This window comes from Panicum virgatum, chromosome 9N (genome assembly GCF_016808335.1).
Source record: "Panicum virgatum strain AP13 chromosome 9N, P.virgatum_v5, whole genome shotgun sequence".
Lineage (NCBI taxonomy): Eukaryota > Viridiplantae > Streptophyta > Magnoliopsida > Poales > Poaceae > Panicum > Panicum virgatum.
This window is the reverse complement of record NC_053153.1, coordinates 9,023,912-9,037,025: the sequence shown is the minus strand read 5'-3', so window position 1 is coordinate 9,037,025 and position 13,114 is coordinate 9,023,912. Positions and strand designations below refer to the sequence as shown.

Here is a 13,114-nt window from a genome sequence, read left to right as displayed (position 1 = left end):
GAAGCCGAATACCGTTTGGCATTGGAGTGAATGCCCAGCCAGCAATACCTAAGCCATCCAAACAACGGAGTTGAGGTGCCCCAATGCCAATTCCGAATTCCAGGCTCCAATATGTACATCCAAACGGTACATGATTGAATTTGTTAGCTTTGACAGTAGTTTTTTAAGTTGTGAATAAATTGTAGTAGCCAAATAGAATTTTCTAGTCCTAGTGGGTACCCACCACATTGAAAACCTCTTTCTGCAAAAAGAAAGAAAGAAAGAAAGAAAGAAATAAGGTCGATCAATACTTGTAACCTAGGCTGTGATTGCGTCCCTGTGGATTCACAAAGGCACAGTAGCCAACATATATGTAACTTCACGCCTGACTGCAACGCGCACAGCTATGTGGGGATTCGGTTGGTGTATTCGACATGATGACAGATCAGGTCGATTTGAAGCTTCATTCATGTCGCAATCAAATAATGCCTAACCTTGTCCAAGAATATGCCCCTGATGGTGGTTATTCACCCAAGTCCTTTTACGTGGTCTTGTCAGCCAGTTTGTCAGCTTCAGTTTTTGTCAAAATGCTCTAGTAAATCACCGGATCTATCATCTGCATGCACACAAGAAGCATTGACAACGCCCTAGCGTCACGTGGTAACAAAAATAAACTTGGTGCTTTTTACTAAGCACCACCCTGGAAATGAAATTAAAGAGAATAATGTTCAGAAGGAACTCTAGCTATATTCCGAAAAGGAGAGGTGTTGAAGCTGTCACTTCTTTTGGAAATTCATCTTCAAATTTTATATAGGCCAAGTCTCAGAGAAATGGATTTAATTTATAAAAGAGTCTAAACTAGTACTACTAGCTGCATTCTTGTTTGGGACTTGGGAATTTGTACACACGCAACATCAGTAGCTGACACAGCCAAAGGGCCTCTAGCTGACTTGGTTAGGGGAACCAGCGGCACTCCTCATGTCCTGGGTTCGACTCCCCGTGAAAGCGAATTTCAGATTGAGGTTAAAAAATCCCCTCGCCTGGCCCATGTCCAAAGCACGTGTATGGTCCAGCCTAACTCACAAGGCGACGGACCTTGTGTACGGGTGGGTGCAAAGGTTCGGGGATTTTCTCGGCCTGTGTGAGAAGGTCTTCTATTTAATACAATGCCGTGGGGAGGTCTTTCCCCCAAAGGTGGAGTTTTTTTTATCAGTAGCTGACATTACCACGATCTCCGATCGAAATGCTTACACCTCGATCAAATCCGATGGAAGAAGATGCTAAGGCCACCGTTGCCGCCGCCGTTTACTTCGGGCCACCCGATCGGCTCCAAGAGGTGGAAGGACTCCGCGTCGGGCGAGCCGCCGATCCTCTCGAACCTCCCGCGCAGGTACTCGACCCCTCCGCCGGGTAGCCGGCCTGCGCCGGCGGTCACGGCCCGCAGCTTCTCCAGCACCCAGCCCTCCGCGTCCGACGGCGCCTCCCGCCTCGCCGCGTACCCGACGCGCCGGCCGTTGCAGTACACCAGCCACTTGGACGAGGCGAGGAGCGCGCCGGGAGCGGCGGCGGGCGCCCACTGGCGCTGGTACTCGAGCACGATCCTGCCCGCCGCGGCGATGTCCGCGCCGCCGAGGCCGGACGGCAGGTCGAGCACGAGGAAGTGAACGTCGTCCGCTGGCTGCGGGTCCGCGGCACCCCCGTGATCCTGGAGGAAGAGGCGGACGCGGCGGTCGCCCGTGGAGGGCAGGAAGAGCGTGCCACGGACGACGGCGGGCTTGGCGGCCGACGGCGCCGGCGCCGGATGGCACGGGAGGAACGTGGACGCGAGGACGCACCGGACGTTGTTCCACCACGCGAGCCACGCGACGTGGCAGCTGTAGTACGTCGCCTCGTCCCCGGCGCCGGCGCCGTCTTCCACCGGCACGACTGCCGGCGGCATGTGGCTACGTGGGGCGCCCGCCGCGTTCCGGGGACCTGGCGCGAACGGCACTACTATATATGAGGAAGGAGAGTTTTGAATAGGGTTTTGGGGGTCAGAGTTAGTTGGGATCCATTCCGGCGGCAACAAACTCTCCGAGGTAACTAGTTGCATATAATGAGGTTTTGGTTAGCGCACAAGGACGGCGAGACGTCCGGATCGGAGAAAGGCACGCCGTGGCCGATGTGCGTGCATCCGATGGCGCGGACGAGCACACGGGCCGCAGTATTCGGGTGCATGGCAGACGGCGCAGCAATGCATGTACTGGAAACCGGAAGTTTGCCGTGTGCAGGGATCTTTGCCGAGTGCCAAATCACGGGCACTCGGCAAAGAGTCCCTTTGCCGAATGCCAGACATAAGGTACTCGGTGAAACACCGGCGCACGGCATATCCGAACTTTGCCGAGTGCCGACACTCGGTAAAGAATAAGCACATGTCAAAACAAACATTTGCCGAGTGCCGGCACTCGGCAAAGAATAAGCACATGAAGAAACAAATCTTTGCCGAATGCCTTGGGAACCGGCAAAATAGAAGCACGTGCACCACACGCGCGGCGGCCGTTCGCTGGTTGTGGGTTGGACTCACGGCGTTACTCGTTGCCATGTGCAGAATGTGAGACACTCGGCATAGCTGCTTCTTTGCCGAGTGCCACCGAGTGCCAACGTTGGCACTCAACATAGCGGCTTCTTTGCCGAGTGCCCACTGCGCAGTCTGCACACACAGCAGGGCAGGGGGTTCTGTCCCTCCATTTGTTATCACATTTCCTTTGTACCAATTCAAGTTTATAGTACTTTAATCAAATCTATAGAAAATATAGCATTTAATCAAATATATTCACTACAAAATATTTTATGGCGGAAAATATTAGTATAATACATGTTGAGTGTTAAACTGAATGGAACAAATTAATGAATACCATAGAGCAACAAAAATGCTAAAATGACCATTGATAATTTGGAAAAGTCAATAAATAGTCTAATCGTATTAGCGTGGTAATAATTTATTTACGGGTGAAACTTATTAATCAACATATGGCATGAAACAAATCGAAAAGGAGAAAAAATGATCAGGGTAACCCCAACCAAACACGATTTTGGGCTGAAATATATTGAGTCAATTCTTTCAAAGACATAATGGGTCGAATTGTGGAAAACGGACTAGAACAAAAAAACCATACAAGTGCAGTTTTGAAAGAACTCAGGGCCAATGGTAAGCTACTGATCGTTTTGATTAAAAGAAGAAAAGATGAGCGAGTGGCCGGCCGGAGGCCGGCTTCTACAGACTATGCGGACGCTAGCATTTCCGAGGATGTCTATTTATCAGGTTCTGTCGTTGGAATTAATCCAATCGCAGAGCTGAGCTGCCGTCCTCTGCCGTCACCCCTAACTAGTATCGCCGCCTGGCCGTGTCACCGACTTCTCCTCACCTCTGCCACCACCTACCACCCGCCGGGGGTCCTGTCCTGCTCAGACAGCAGCGCTCCCACGCCGCCTCGCCCTCCACCGGCCAAACCATCACCGCCGCCCGTCCTTCGGCGCTCCCGGCCCTCTCACCTTCTATGGCCGGAGATCATGGAGCCGCTGCCACCCCCGACAACCCCGAACCCTAAAGCTCTGACACCTCCCTCCACCACACCGGTCCCCGGCGACCTCACTGGCGGCCACACCCCCACCTCCCTCCTCTCCCCGGCGGCAGGCCCGGCCCTGGAGGGGGTCGAGCCGTGCGGCCGCCCCGAGCACCCAAAACATAGGGGCCCCAAAATGAATATACACAACATAGGTATTGTAGACTTGCAATTGGACTATATCCAAACTGCAAGCAAGAAGCAGCAAGCTAATCTCACACCGATCAATCGGATCAATTGATGATTGGCATAATAGATCGTTGCTCCATCACACATGACTCTGACTCCTCATGTCCTCGTATCGTCCTAGCTCTATGACTACTCGTACCGATCGGATACCAATCTCACATGTGTCATGCGATTCGCCTCTAACGCCGACTGCCGTTTGCCGATGAACTCGATATTTGTTTGCATTGCCAAGATGCACGGGCCACCGGCGACCGGCTAGGACTACGCCAGAGCCTGATGTGAATTGTGAAATTGTAAGTCGATCTGATACTAGCACCTTGCCCCCTTCATTGATCTTCCGTCTTCGAAGTTGGAATTCATCTATATGTTGTATGCATCTGCCCTCTATCTCTAGCATGATAATTTGCCTCTTTGCAATCTTCACATATCATACTGGAGCTAGAACCATTGTCCATCAAGATTCCCTAGCATTCGCTAGGGCAATACTAGAAATTATTGGATTAGATCAACATTAATGCCATCATCGATGATTTAGCATCGAGAAATGCTTGATGAAATCTTAAGGTAATATTTATAAATTGTTTGATATAAAACATTGCATTGGGCTAGTGTTATTATTAGTTCATAAGTATTATTTTGGGATGAACCTCTCCTTTTAGTTCTGCCCCGGACCTCCAAAACCTTAGGACCGGACCTGCCCGACGGCCGCTCCCCCTCCTCTAGTTCGCCGGCGACCGCTCCCCCCCCTCTTCTGGCCCAGCCCTTTCTGCGATGCTATCGCGGCATCGCGCGTAGTAGCGCACGATAAATAGACTCCACGACATTTCCAGTGTGGTTGTGGCAGGACCCGGATGGCAGGAGATGGGCTGGTGGCGAGCGTGTAGTGTCACTTGCGGTGTGCGTGACTGCGTGCTGCTGGTGCTGGGAGCACCAGCCATTTTACCTCGTTTTTTTCTAGGAAAGTCCTTGTTTTTTTCTAAGAAAAAAAAGAGTAAATTGCATGGCGGGTCTCTAAAGTTGTTCGACTGTGTCATTGCAGTCCCTGTACTCCTGACATGCGTTTTTAAGTCCCTCATGTTGGATCGGGTTGCACCCGCATCCAAAACGGGCACCCGCCCGCCCGCGACGGCCTCCACGCTGGACTCAACGTGGATCAGGCGCGGGAAAAGGCTCGTGCTTCCCCTTCTGCCAGCCCCCTGCCCCATTCACCCGCTTACCCGTCCCCCTCCCCCGCCTATCTCTGTCGTCGTTCTCTCCAACGCCCCTGCTGGTTCTGCGGTCGGCGGAGCTCGGTGGGGATTGTTGGCCATGGGTGAAGAGGAAGGTGTACCAGTGCCTTCAACCCCAACGCTACTGCAGGCGGCAGCGATTCGGAATGGCGGAGAGGTACGCCAGGATTCTGGAGAAGGCGGACCCAGCCCCTCCATATGGTAAGGTTTGCATCCTAGGGTTCTTGGAATGTTGGTCAATTCGTTGGTTAGGGTAGGGGACGACTACTCTTGTATGAAATGTAGGACCTTTGTGGTAGGGTTCTTGGGTTTAGGGTCTGAACCCTAGGTTTAATTTTGCTGTTTGATTTTGCCCTTGAAATGTAGGTGGCAGTGAGAAAATTTTCACACTCCAGTTGCATCATGGTGGTTTTTTCGTTGGGTCTGGTCAGTTGAGGACCTATGTTGATGAGAAGATTAGTTGGTTTGATTATCGCAACCTGGATAGTTTATATCCGCACTGGTTTGAGGATTTCTTGCAAGTTCTAGGTTACAGTGATTTCGGCAGTTTGAAAGTGTATTGGCTATTACCAGGGAAGGATCTGTCAGATGGGTTGAGACTGATAAAAGATCGTGCAGATAATGATGCTATGAAATCAGTTGTGGGTAGGGCCAAAACTCTGGTAGTGTACGTTGATCATGAAGGCACGCTGGCTGATGTAAATTGGGATGATGTGGTTGTGAACCCCTCAGCTGAATTACCCAAGGTTTTTAGCCCAGTGAAGGTACAACATGTTGAAAAGAAGGAAGGTGAGACACTCTCAGATTTCTACAAGAACTTGAGAAGCAGTTTGGATGAAGAACAGATTTATGAAACTGCAGCATATGACATTGATGGTAACAGTGAGGATTCAGACTTTGTGGACAGTGACAATGAGGTGGATCAGGGAGATGATGACTTGTTTGTTGATTATGTTGAGGATGATGTTGTTTTTGAAGGAGTAGGTAAAGGGAAGCAAATTGGCAGAAGGTCTAATCCTGGACCCTCTGAGCAAGGAGACATTGAATCCAGTGATGATGAAGATCTGCAAGCCTCTAAAGATGGTGTGGATGGGCAAATTAATCTCAAGATCAAGAATTTCAGAACAGAGGACATGGTTAACCCTACATTCAAGGTTGGAATGGTGTTTGAGTCAGTGGGGATGGTGAGGAAGGCAATAACTGAGTATAGCTTGAAGAATAGGGTTGATATTAAAATGCCTAGAAATGATAAGAGGAGAATTAGAGCACGTTGTGCTGATGGCTGCCCATGGTCCCTGTATGCTTCCAAAGACAGCAGAGTCAAGGCTTTCATGATCAAGACATATTTTGGGCAACATAATTGCCAAAGAGAGTGGCAATTAAAAAGGTGCACCTCTAATTGGCTTGCTGAGAAGTACATTGACAGTTTCAGAGCTGATGACAAGATGAGTATTACCAACTTTGCTAGAACTGTGCAGAAGGAATGGAATCTTACTCCTTCTAGAAGCAAACTTGCCAGAGCAAGGAGGCTAGCTCTGAAAATGATTTATGGAGATGAGAGTGAGTAGTACAAGCAACTCTGGGATTATGGGCACTAGTTGAGGAGGAGCAATCCAGACAGCACATTTTTATCTGAGAACTATTGACAGTCACTTCTCCACTTGTTACATGTCTTTGGATACTTGCAAGAGAGGTTTTCTTTCTGGGTGCAGACCTATCATTTGTTTGGATGGCTGCCACATCAAGACCAAATTTGGTGGCCAGATACTCACAGCAGTTGGCATTGACCCCAATGACTGCACTTACCCAATAGCAATGGGTGTGGTTGAGGTGGAGTCTTTGGCAACATAGAAGTGGTTCTTGCAGACTCTAAAGGATGATTTGGGCATTTTTAATACCTATCCCTGGACAGTCATCACTGATAAACAAAAGGTACCTACCCTGGACCTACATTCTTGTTGTTTTCTATTATTGTACTGATAATATATGCTGAGCGCTTATATATTGTTGCCATGGTCTCATTCCTATAGTGGAGCAAGTTTTTCCTGAGTCAGAGCACCGTTTCTATGTGAGGCATCTTTGGGCCAATTTCAGAGATGTTGGTTTCAAAGGAGACATCTTAAAGAACCAATTGTGGACTTGTGCAAGGTCATGCACAGTGATCAGGTTTTATCACAATATGGATCTAATGAAAGCAATTGATCAGAAAGCCTATAATTGGTTAGAAAAGATGCCACCTAAGACTTGGGTAAGAGCTTTTTTTTGCTGAATTTCCTAAGTGTGACTTGCTTCTGAACAACAACTATGAGATTTTCAACAAATACATTCTTGAGGCAAGGGAGATACCTATCCTTAGTATGCTGTAGAGAATGAAACAACAATTGATGACTAGGTACTATAGTAAGCAGAAAGAATGTGAGGCATTTGTAGGCAACATTTGTCCTAAGTTCAGGAAGAAGGTTGCAAAAAATGCAGAGTGGGCCAATGTGTGCTATGCACTTCCAGCAGGATTAGGTGTCTTTGAAGTGCATGAGAGAGACAAGCAGTACATTGTGGATATTGGTTCCAAGGAGTGTGCCTGTAGGTGATGGCAATTGACTGGCATCCCCTATCAACATGCCATCTCATGCCTAAGACATGAAAGAATCCCAACAGAGAGTGTTGTTCATGAATGTTACTTAGTCCAGACTTTCTAGAGAGCATATGAAAGTATTATCTTCCCTTGCAAAGATATGACAACTTGGGAGAAAGTTAATGGTCCTCCAGTGCTGCCACCTGTATATGTCAAGAAAGTAGGAAGGCCACCTAAGTCTAGGAGGTAGCAACCACATGAGGTTCAGGGAAGTCATGGCCCAAAGATGTCCAAGCATGGAGTCATCATTAATTGTGGCTACTGTAGGGGAGAACACCACAATGAAAAAGGCTGTTATCTTAAGAAAAATGTGCATAAGGCCTGAAGACTACATCCCAGATGTTCCTCCTGTTGATACACAACCCCCTCATGATGAAGTCAACTTGCCTAATGATGAGGTTTAGAATGACCAAGTCCATGAAGAGATTAGCATGGATGCCCTTGGAAGTCAGCCTAGTTTTTTCACACAAGAAGACCAACAAGGTTCAAGACAGGGTGCAATGTACACAGCAAGCACACAACATGCTTCCAGCCAGCCTGCTATGCTACTTTCACAGATGAGTTCAGGCCTATTGTTAGCGTAATAACTAGGAACAGGGGTTGTTAAGCCCATCCCTAGTAACTGCACCAAGGGTTGCCACTCTCGCGCCTTCCGGTCGATGTGATTGATGCACCACTAAACTCGATCATGGTGGATAAACTCCAATTCTCTCTAGAAGAAAACAAGGAAGAATTAACGGGGCAGAGAAGGTAGAGGAAACCCAGACACTTTTTTCATGAAGCTTCTCAATCTTGCCTTTGGAAGCATCAAACGGGCCAAGGTCACGGCCATCGTTCATATCTGCAGCCACACACAAGCATACGAAAATGTCACACCAGTCTCACCGCCCACCATCAGTAATAGCAGAGAACAACAGAAGCATCGCGGCCTGCCATCGTGGTGAGCGAGCGGCGCTGCTGGGAGGAGTGAGTAGTGAGTGACTAGGGGCAATGGAGTGCATTCCTATTGGAATGGCAGAAATGTAGAATGGCCGGGCAACGACCGAGCATGCTTACCACATATGATGCTCCTGATGATAGCGGCATACTGCGACCAGAGCGAACTCCTCTCGGAGCTGCTCTGTCCCCAGGCATCGGCAAGCTTCTTCCACCACTCCTCGCCGTCGTCAGTGGTGGCAGCAGCGTTGCACTCTGTCCCCGTGCCTTGATCCATGGTAGTGTCTCGCTTGCGAGCGGCAAATCACCTGATGGGGAGGGAATAAGGGATGCTTGAAGAAATATGTAGAGTTCTTGTGTTTTGCCGTTTGCAGGTCAGCCGTCGGTGGCTCAGACCCTAACTTTCAGTCGATTCCCACACTGGCGACATCAGGTGTAGCACCGAGCTGTTGGCAGCCAGCGACACCATCGTGGGGCAGAGCAGCGTGTGCTTAGCCGCGCTGAGCTGCACATAGTTGGGGTCTAGCTTCTCCATTATGGCGTAGAGGCCGGCGATGTAGCCCACCATGGAGTCCTCCCCCACCAGGTGGACGGCCTTGGCGACCAGCAGGGCGAGATGGGAGAAGAGGAAGTCGACAACCTCTGTCTCGCCTCTGCGAACAGCACGCACTACGTCTTCCGTTCGATGTGATTAATGCACCGCTAAACTCGATCACGGTGGATAAACTCCAATTCTCTCGGGAAGAAAACAACAAGGAAGAATTAACGGGGCAGAGAAGGCAGAGGAAACCCAGACATTTTTTCCATGAAGCTTCTGAATCTTCCCTATGGCGGCATCAAACGGGCCAAGGTCATGGCCATCCTTCATCTCTGCAACCACACACACGCATACGAAACGGAACACCAGTCTCACCGCCCACCGTCAGTAATAGCAGAGAACGACAAAAGCATCACGGCAGAAATGTAGAATGACCGGGCAACGACCGAGCACGCTTACCGCATATGATGCCTCTGACAATGGCGTACTGCGACCAGAGCGAACTCCTCTCGGAGCTGCTCTGTCCCCAGGCATCGACAAGCTTCTTCCGCCACTCCTCGCCCTCATCCCGCACTCCCTTGCCGTCATCTACGGTGGTAGCAGTGTTGCACTCTATCCCCGTGCCTTGATCCATGGTAGTGTCTCCCTTGCGAGCGGCAAATCTCCTGATGGGGAGGGAATAAGGGAGGCTTGAAGCAATATGTAGGGTTCTTGCGTTTTTCCATTTGCAGGTCAGCCGTCAGCGGCTCAGACCCCAACTTTCAGTTGGTTCCCACGCTGGCGACGTCAGTTCGAGCACCGAGCTATTGGCGGCCGGCGACACCACCGTGGGGCAGAGTAGCGCGTGCTTGGCCGCGCCGAGCTGCACGTAGCTGGGGTCGAGCTTCTCCACCGCGGGACAGTCGAGACGAGCTTGCAAACAAATGCATCTTGAAAAAATAGACTAGATTTCATTCATCTTGGGGTTTCCTCTATATAGAATAGAGGCGCAAGCACCTGCTACATCCACTGCACAAAAGCCTAATCGCTACGGCATCCTCTCTCCGATAGACATATGAGCTCCGGCAGGATCCATGCAGCGCTCGCGTTCCTTCCGAGGGTCGCGAGCATCTCCATGGTCTCTTTGTCCAGACGGATCTCCTCATCACAGAGGAAGGACGCATCGGCGCTCCGAAGTCCTCATAGTAGGGGCTCGCTGAGGATGTCTTTGACATCCATGTAGTCAAGGAGTTCGCGCGCCGGGCCGAGGGGTCCATTCAGCGTCGAGACGGAGTCGTCGAATTCACCCCGCGCGTTGCCGGAAGGGGGTGTTGGCCTTGAAGTTGAGAAGGTTGTGGCCGAGTAGGCGCTCGGAAACCGCGTACGCCATCGCGGCCCCCTGACGTACGCTATGCCTGGAAATCTACAAGATGCGGGCCCGGACGTCATACAGGCGGGACTCCAGCGTTGGCCCCTGGGCAAAAACGGAGTTGGCGGCTGCGGTCGCCGCACGCGTAGGGGCTCCATCCGTCTCATCAACTCTGCGAAAACATAAAAAAGATACGAATCGAGCAACGAAACCAAGCAGGATCAAGAAGAAGAGAAATAACTAGGAAAGTGGTTACCCACCACCCGGAGATCCGCATCCTCCTGCGCCCGAAGGACGCGCACCTCGGCCTTGGCGAGTGCCGCCCAAGCCGCGTCGTGCTCTTGGCAGAAACGGCGAGCGTCCGCGTCGGTGAAGCCACCAGCGGACTCCCCCGAGGAGCCACTCTGGCTGCTGTCGCCCTCATCGTCGCTCCCACCGCCGCCACTGCTAGAGCCGCCAGGGCCATAGACTCCCAGAGATAGGGAGATCCCCCTGCGAGAAGCACAAGATTGGTCAAAATCGATCGATAGAAGAACGAGCCCCAGAACCACAAACCCCACTCACTCCTGCTGGAGGAAACGGGAGCACTGAGGCTGGCGGGAGGAGTCCTCCTCTTCCGGATGCTTCCCACACGACATGCTTGCCTCCAGTAGGAAAAGGGGGCGATCACAAAGGCTAGGGTGAGAACGGAAAGAAGCAGGGCATGGAGGCGAGGAAGAAGGAAGAAGGCAAAGCGGGAAAGGAGCAACCGATGCCCCCCCCTCTATTTATGTTTGCACTTTTTACCATGTACAATACACTTTTTACCAACGTTGGTTCACATGCGAAGCCGGGCGGTGAAACATTTCATGAAGACGAGGAGGCGCCCTTGTGTTCACCAACATACTGTTGCATGAAGACGAGGAGTGGCAAACTCAAGCGTCGATCAACCGGTGTGCATCTTTATACTGCTGCTGCAACCCCTGCGGGAGGAGCGGCAAACTCAAGCGTCGATCAACCGGTGCGCATCTTTATACTACAGCTGCGACCCCTGCGGTACTATGAGCTGAGAGTGAAGATGGCAACCTCGATGGCCGGCGGGCTGGCGGTCGGCATCGACCTCAGTACGACGAACTCGCGTGTGGCCGTTTGGCGGGACGGCTTTGCAGAAGTCATCGCCAATGGCCAGAGCAAGAATTCCACGCCGTCCTGCATGGTGTTCACTGCCACTGGTTGCATGCTCGTCAGTGATGTGGCTCTGAAGTCCACCAACACCATCTTTGGTGAGATCTGCTGTACATATACACAGCAGTTGTTTCATCGTCACTCGTTTATACTTGCCTTCTTTTTAGAAATCCTAATTATTCTTGATTATGGATTGAAAAGGAATGTTTTTTAGCATGATTGAAAAAAGAATGTTATGATGAATGTGTGAAAAAGCAGACTGCTCGTATTAGAAAAAAAGGGAAAAGATCCTAATTCATGCAATCCTAATTATTTTAGATTTGCTGCCTCATCAATCATTTTTTCCACATCTTGAGTTATTTACAAAATATTCCATAGAGTTAAACTATGGAATGCTTTTGAGTAGTCCTCCCTAGATTTGAATTATGTGGGGTCATCTTTGGAAGTGACTGCATAAACTAACTATAGTACCTCCATTCTTTTTTATATGTTGTCATTAACTCGGCGTCCGCACAGAAGACGCTGGGCCGCGCCATTCATCGAGGTGCCGCCGTTTGACATGCTGCTGCTGCTGCTGCTGCTACTGCCGGATGATTTTATCAGCCGAATCATCCTTCACTACATTGAGGATTGGGGCGCACGAGGCTACCTGACCGTTCATAAGGTCTATCCCACCTTCCAGGCCATCTGCGACTCTCCGAAGGTTCTCCGGCACGTGTCGCTCCATGACCTTCGTGAGCTGTGCCGGCGTTGTGTGCTCGACGTCACATCGCACTTATAAGAGCTCTTCTTCCTCGCCGACCATCTAGAGGCCATATGCTACAAGGGGATGGTGAGGTTGGTGAGGCGGATTGATCCCACCATGGGGCCGGTGCTCGTCAACCAAGCCACTGTTGCCGGGGACTCCACCGTGTGGCTTACTTCTTGGCGATGTTGCTGTACCGTCGGAACCCCACGGACCCCGAAGCGCTGGCGCTGCTCCATGGAATCAGCGGCGGCCTGTTGCTCACTGACATCAGCTGCGCTATTGGGTCGTGTAGGACCTCCGCTTCATTGCGGATCGGTTCTGGCTTCGTAGCCACGAGGTAGAGCTACACGTCCAGGATCTCGACGTCTGCGCATGGGCGGAATGCAGGCGCTGGGGGAATGGGACCTTCATCATCCGGTACTGCAGCGCAGAGTGCCGCATCCATCATGAGTTCGACCTCTGGACGCAACTCTTCCGCTTGGACGAGCGGTTGAGGTACGCCATCAGCAAGATATAAGATGCAGTCATGAGTTCGACCGGAGTGAAGAAGAAAGAACTGTTAGGAGGCTTTTTACTCTTTCTATTTAATGAACTTTTATTACCTATGCACTATGTACTATATATATATATATATATATATATATATATATATATAATGTTTCCTTGCTACTTTATCATCAATCTCGTTTCAATGAACTTTGAACTTTAGTTCTTCTAGTGGATTTTTAAGAGATGTGGAGATGGTTAGA

At 50.5% G+C, this 13,114-nt stretch overlaps 1 protein-coding gene across 1 annotated transcript; it reads right to left on the bottom strand.

Annotated features, from left to right (window-relative positions):
• Nucleotides 1-1,158: 1,158 nt before the first annotated feature.
• On the bottom strand, nucleotides 1,159-1,918 carry LOC120691259 (protein MIZU-KUSSEI 1-like). Its single transcript, XM_039974294.1, has one exon. The coding sequence runs from the start codon at nucleotides 1,916-1,918 to the stop codon at nucleotides 1,238-1,240; it is 681 nt and encodes a 226-aa protein (XP_039830228.1). The 3' UTR covers nucleotides 1,159-1,237.
• Nucleotides 1,919-13,114: the final 11,196 nt, after the last annotated feature.

Coding starts and splice junctions, on each gene's coding strand:
- LOC120691259 (XM_039974294.1), bottom strand. CDS start 1,918: ATGCCGCCGGCAGTCGTGCCGGTGGAAGACGGCGCCGGCGCCGGGGAC.